The 7,113-nt window shown below is 35.0% G+C and overlaps 2 protein-coding genes across 2 annotated transcripts; both read left to right on the plus strand.

Annotated features, from left to right (window-relative positions):
• On the plus strand, positions 1,174–2,925 carry LOC107626159 (mitochondrial zinc maintenance protein 1, mitochondrial). The gene is made up of 2 exons (XM_016328961.2): positions 1,174–1,574; positions 2,554–2,925. The coding sequence occupies exons 1-2, from the start codon at positions 1,328–1,330 to the stop codon at positions 2,628–2,630; spliced, it is 324 nt and encodes a 107-aa protein (XP_016184447.1). The 5' UTR covers positions 1,174–1,327; the 3' UTR covers positions 2,631–2,925.
• On the plus strand, positions 4,193–5,530 carry LOC107628584 (pectinesterase inhibitor 6). The gene has a single exon (XM_016331212.2). It carries the CDS (start codon positions 4,647–4,649, stop codon positions 5,250–5,252), a length of 606 nt encoding a protein of 201 aa, XP_016186698.1. The 5' UTR covers positions 4,193–4,646; the 3' UTR covers positions 5,253–5,530.

The following is a 7,113-nucleotide window of genomic DNA, read 5'->3' on the forward strand; positions in this document are numbered from 1 at the left end:
ATGATTTTTGTTATGTTAGATTAATTTAGTTGGATTTTGTTAACAAAATAATTTAGATGTGTAGTATTATTCATTTATTTAATAGGGATTAATACACTTAATAATAATTTAAGTAAATTTAGTGGTATCATGTGATGGCAGTGTAGTGTCTAGTCTAGTTTTTACAATTATTGGAGCCTAAAATGCATACCTTATATAATGACAATAACATTAAGATATTGTCATGTCAATTTATTGATAGCTTGCTCAATTCGTTAGTATATGATATTTTATATTTATATTGTATTTTGAAAAGCTCAATCAAGTAGCTTCATATTTAATCAATTTTTAGAGAATCAAAGTACCAAACTTAATTTCAAAAGTAATCTTAAGTTGGAGTTGAAACCATTTTGCCCTGAAATTTTTGATCGGCTTTAATTTCGACCTTAAATTTATAGTTATCCAATTAACACTCTCAAATATTAAATTGTGTCCTATATTTGCTCATTTAGTTATCTCCGTTAATGAAAATCTGATGTGATACGTGTGTATCCATGTGGCACTTAACTTGCCAGAATGAATGTGTGATAAGTGAATGACGTGGCAAAAGTTGAATAAATTCAATTTCTCTAGCAAAGTTTCGAACATATTAGGAAAAGAGGGCGACAAATTGAGTTCATTCAACTTTTGACACATCATTCACTCATCACACATCAATTCTAGTAAGTTGGGTGCCATTTGGATACACATTCTATCAACTTAACGTGCCACATCAGATCTCCATTAACGGAGATAGCTACAAAGACAAACGTGGGGCACAATCCAATATTTAGGGGTGTTAATTAAGTAACTGTAAATTTGGGGTCGAAATTGAGGCTGGTCAAAAATTTTAAAGGCCAAAATGAATTTCAACTCTCTTAAGTTGAATATAACAAATGAGTCATGTCAAATTTTCTTTAAAAAAAAAAGTCATGTCAGAGTTAAATCTCAAATTTGGTTCATTTAACAAATTTAATTCTCTTTTTTAATTATGATTATTAGGAATTGAAAAACAAAAACGTTTACATTTTCTTGGTGCCTACAAAAATATTACATTTGAACTAAAAATGAATCATTATTTTTATAACTAAATAATTAGTCATTAGAATAATTAAATTCGTCATTTAGCGATTAATTTTACTGTGTACAAAATATTTTTATTAAATTGTTTTTCAAGTAAGAAAAAAGAAAGTGTGTGGACAAAACGACGTCGTAAGCATAACAAGAGTATAGGGATTAAGAGATTCTGGTTTTACAGTAAACAGAAACAAGGGGAAGAAGAACGACGAAGAAGATCGATCAGTGAAAAATGGTGGGAAGGGGTGAAGTGCTGAGTGCTTACCGGTCACTCCTTAAGGCCACCCGAAGGACCTTCGCCGGCGACGCACTCATGCTCAAGCAATCCGCCGTCGAGGTGCGTAACAAGTTCGAGGAGAACAGAAACGTCACTTCTGATGATCAGATCCAGAAGCTTCTAGAAGAAGCCTCCGAGGCCTCTCACTTCATCACCAACATGATCGTCCAGGCTCAGCTCAATACGGAAGCTGGCAGCTACGGTAATCCCAAATTGTTGCTCAATTCTTTAACTTCCATTTGTGCCCACCACCTGTTTGTTAATTTTACTTTCTCCTATTTTTTCACAATTTGTTATAATCTTATATTAGCCAGCCGAGTTCTAGTCAGTTAGGTTTGTTGGGGTTGTTATTGTTGCCGCAATGTGATAGGATAAGATGTAAACATGATTAATAGATGTATGCTTGGATAGAATGGAATTTACTAAAAGGAAATAGAAAAAATTTTGTTCTGTTGAAGAATGTAACAAGCTGTTTGACCTCTTATGTTTGGGAGAATTTTTGAGGGTCTAAGGGGGGATGTCTTTAATAATGGTGTCCAGTTGGAAAGTGAGGTGTGGAGTGGCTGGTGCAGAGGTGACCACCATTTGGGAGCTGAAAGAGGGCAATATAGGGACAGCAGTTCAACCATCTCAATTTGGGAGGTCACAACAAAAAAGCACTATATGGATGGTAAGAAGTGGCTTCTGTTGTCTTTGTGTTACCCTTTTACTCCCTCCCTACGGACACTTCCCAACACCGGCTTTGGCAAGTGTCACCTTGCTGCACCTCACCCCTAAGTCTTGGATATATGTTAGATTGTGCCCATATTTGCTTTGGCATAATTCATTTCCAAAAATTATGGGTATCATTTCTATTCACATTTCCCCGCTCAGCACAATGTTCAATCAATGTTTGAAGTGTGATCAAGCTGTAAAGAAAAAGAGGAACAAACATAGATGTTTGTCCAAGGTGTCCTTGAGTGGCAGTCAAGTATGTACCATGAACACGCCGTTGAGTTGGTGTCTTTTCTTCTATTCTTTGTTCCATCTGATACCATTTCATTATTCTATCTCAATATTGTTCCATTAATTCTACTTCATTCCATGTTCCTTTACTTTCCATCATTTCAACATCACTGTCGTGTGCACATCTTGTAACTTTGAGTGCTTTCCTTCTTAGAAAGTGTTATGTGTTGGTGCAGTGGTAAAACCTGGTAAGGAGCATGCAGGAGCAACGCTTGAACTCCCAACAGAAGAAAGTATCCGGAAATCTAAATAGGACTTCCAGGGAGAGGTTAGAACCAAGTGATTCCTCTCTTAGATTGTTTATTTTTGCATAGGAGGAATAATTAATGTTAGTAGTGCATCAAGGGAGTGGCTTCAAATTTTCTGCTTAGATTTGTTGTTTCTCATTTCTAGTACCTTCAAATTTTATGTAGCTGAATCATTCAATATAAAGCCGATGATGGGTATGGGTTTATTCTACCCTTATATTTGTTTTAAACTTTTATGAAAATTTGATCTGACTTTGGCGGCAGATTTCAAATTGATTTAAGGAAAATTTTGATTGCTGCAGTTTTTTGTATTTGATAAGTCCTATTACCTTCAACCATTAAGATTTTGATCCTATGGACTAATACATTAATTAGCGATAGAGACCTGTACTTAAATTTTAGACATTGGAGTGGAGTCTAGTGCTTAGCAATGGATATGTCATGTCAAATAGAATTGAAAGAGAGATTTAGATAAACACATCTGTGGAAGGAATTCAAGGAGAGCACGTTGATAAACCGATCCGCAATAGCTTATGATGAGTTAAATCAAACCATGTTTCTATTTTTATTATGTGCCTAAATCCAATATTTGAGGGGGATTTTAGGGGTGAGCACGGGTCGGTTTGGTTCGGGTTTATGCTAAAATTAGAACCGAACCGATCAAAATATAATTGGTTCGGTTTGGTTCGGATTTGCATTTTTTTGTACATGTACCCGAATCAAACCAAACCGATTAAGAACGGATTGGTTCGGTTCGGGTAATTGGGTACCCGATGACTTTGAAATTTAAAAAAAAAAAACAAATTTTTATCTTAAAAATTCAACAAGTACAATAAACATGTAACATCAATAGAAATAATCCAAACATGTTAAACACCAAATACATTAAAAACTAAACTCATTAAAATCCAAACATATTAATAATGAATAATCATTGTCTAATGAAAAAGTCATATATATTTTTTTATTTTTTTATTTAATTAATATATGATCAGGTTCGCGGGTTAGTTTGGGTTCCGCATCCCCAAAACCGATATCCGAATCAATCACTAACAAAAACTACCCAATTATCCATTGGTTTCAGAACCAATTTAATTGGTTTGGTTCGGGTTCAGACGGGTAATCGGATACCCGCTACCCGTGCTCATCCCTATGGGGATTTAGTCAATAACATTATCATTAACTTCTTGACCCCAGTTTCCAAATATGTAGAAAAGTGATAAGCACGAAAAGCCATGTAATTAACTCCAACCTCGTGTAATTTGCAGTATGGGTCTTCTACTACTCTTTTGTTTTCTTTTCTTATACACTTTATTTCCCTTATCTTGTTGGCCAAAGGCACCCAATTATAGCTATTTACTGGAACGTAAAGTTCAAGTAATGGCAAAATGATATCCCCCCCACACCTTTTTTTGGAAATAGATTTTCCCACGTGAAAACATTGAATTTTATCGTTGATAAACAAATAAATAAATAAGATGAACTAACACGCAGAACAGCTAGAATAGTAAAAATTCACACATGGGAATCTTATGTGAATTTTCACATGAAAGAATTCATTCCCAGAGCTTAACTTACTAAGGTAGAAGAACTCACCAAAAGACATCACTGCAAATAATTGATGCCCCTGACATACATTTGTCACTGTTGTTATTATTTATGACAGTGAGAACAACATAGATATTTTCCAGGTGGTAGTAAAACGAATCATCACATTATTATTATCCAATATTGATGAGAAGTTCAACCTCCATTCACATGTTACTCACTTTTTAACCTATCATTTTCATTTCACCACCCATGCAGCCTTTTATAATTGAACTCACTAGCCTCTTGCCTATGCAACAAACCACCCTTAAAAAAAGATGCAATAAAGTGATCCATACAGTAATCAATGCTTCAAAAGATCTTAACTTTTTCAAAACCGGTCCAACACAATTCCACTATAAAACTCTATATCTTGAGTCCTAATTTAACCATTCTATTCTTAGTTTCAACTTCTCTACTGATCTCTCTACAAGATGATCAAAATACCATCTCTTACTTTACTTCTTCAGCTTATGCTTCTGTTGTTCCTTACAAGTACCATTCAGTTGGTATTTGCAAAGGGGAAAGACAATGTTAGAGATGCATGCAAGGTGACAAGGTATCCCAAACTTTGTTTCCGCTCGCTGGCACAGTTCTCCAACGCTGCCGGAACGAGCCCCAGCAAATGGGCAAGGGCAGGGGTGTCAGTGACAATAGGAGAGGTTAAGCATGTTTTAGTATACCTTGCAAGGCTGAAGAAGATTCAAGGACAAATAGGGGGAAGCAGGAGCAGAGCTGCACTCTCTGATTGCATCGAGACTTCTAGAGATGCCCTCGATGAGCTTCATAGGTCGCTTGGTGTGCTCAGGAAGCTCAGCAAAAACACCTTTGGTACCCAAATGGATGACCTTAACACATGGATCAGTGCAGCACTCACTGATCAGGATACTTGCCTAGATGGATTTCAAGGCCAAAGAATAGGAAAGGAGATTAGGTTGCTGAAAATTAAGGTTATAAGATCATATTACATAACCAGTAATGCTTTAGCTCTTGTTAACAAGCTTGCCACTACAGGTATTGGAAGCATAGCGGATCCATAGAAAGTCCTAATAATATTGTAACAAAATTTATGTGGAGTGTTTTTTTTATGTACCGTAAATGTGAAACTCTCTTGCTCTCATATCTAATCAAATGTTGTCATGCAAAATAAAAAATGAAAAATATTACCCACTATTTCGAAAAGAATTTATTTTAACTATGTGACAACACTTGATCGTATGTTAGTTTTAAAAGGTTTTACGCAGATATTGCATAGAAATTAAATTTATTGATGTATGCACAAGGAACTTGAATAAACTGTGAACTTATCTTTCTTTTATTATTTATTTAAAGGAGATTGATTTTAGGTTCTTTTTCTTGAATGCCGTGCAGAAGAAAACAAAATTTGCTTAGAACTTAGAAGTGATCAAATGGAAGAAATATATAGCCTAGCTTTTTTTTTTTTGTCGATGGAATGGATAACCCACAGTCTTAGGTTACACACTCACACACACCACACCCACACACACATGATATCATCTTTTTGATTAAGTTTGCACTACATGAGGTTTGAACCCAAGACTTCTTGATAAGAAAGAGGAACATATGACACTTGAGTTAAAACTCATTGGCATATAGCCTAGCTTAGGTGACATATTTTTATTTTGGATCAATCGGTGCTAATGATGTTGATTGTTGCTGCCTCTTTGTATTATCATATCATATGATATAGGGGTGTGCATGGCCCGGTTCGGTCCGCAGATTTGGCCTGACCCCGAACACTTTAGAGGCTAATTTGATGTGATTTTACCGGATTTAGGGTCGGGTAAGGGTCTCAAAAATAGATTCGGTCATTATTTCAGGTCGGGTCCGGGCCATAGCTCGGGTCACCCGAACTCGACCCGGTGGCCCAGTCATCATACACAATTAATATTTTGTGTTATTAGTGATGGATGATGGCTATTCTTATGTGGAATTTAAGTATTGTAAAGCTTAATATTGTGTTATTAGTTATTATAAAACTATTAGTTAATGTTTTATGTTTAAAATGCATAAGATTTTAGACTAATGCATAATATTGTGTTATTTGTATTGATTTAAATATTTGGTGTTATTAGACAATATTAATATTGATTATGGTTATGTTTTAATTTGAGAGAAGAGTTGGTTCTTGTTATATTTTTCTAAGTGAATTTTACCATGTCAAATAATAGTTGGAGTCTTTGAAATTTGGATATTTTCACATGCTAGCTTATAAGAAGGTATCAAGGTAATGTAGTGTTAACGGCTCGGTTTTCATCCGGTATAATCGTAGCCCGAGAGTGTATAGGTTTCATCGGGTCTAGAGCTGGGTTCGGGTCTAATAAATAGGCCCGGTATATATTTCGGGTCGAATTTAGGTCACATCAAATCCAATTTCACCCTATCCATGCACACCCCTAATATGACATATGTGTTAAGAGTTTTTTTTTTTTGTCATAATATGTGTTAAGAGTTAACAGCTAAGTCTCTTGTTCTTTTTTATATTTTTGGTTATATTGGAATTTGAGATAAAACATGTTTTCGGTAAATATAAATTACTTCTTTCTGGATGGGTTGGCCTATATTGTACTCTCACATTGCATCGTAGCTGTAACCCAATCCTATTATAGGCCTTGGAACTAATAGACTAATGGGCCTCTATTAGCCTAAAATAAATGGACCAATTAGATATACTCATTTTCTCTGACCAAAAACTAAAAGATATAGAATTCAGGGCAATACCAAAAATTCTAATTCAAATCAAACTATACCTTCCACGTCCAAAAAAAAAACTATACCTTCAATTTCTATAAAGATTTAATCTTCCTAAAATTTAGGATCTTTATGCTTAAGAATACTGACTACTATCAAAGATTGTCGGGTTTTAAGAAACATGTTCTG

The sequence above is a fragment of the Arachis ipaensis genome, chromosome B02, assembly GCF_000816755.2.
Source record: "Arachis ipaensis cultivar K30076 chromosome B02, Araip1.1, whole genome shotgun sequence".
Classification (NCBI taxonomy): domain Eukaryota; kingdom Viridiplantae; phylum Streptophyta; class Magnoliopsida; order Fabales; family Fabaceae; genus Arachis; species Arachis ipaensis.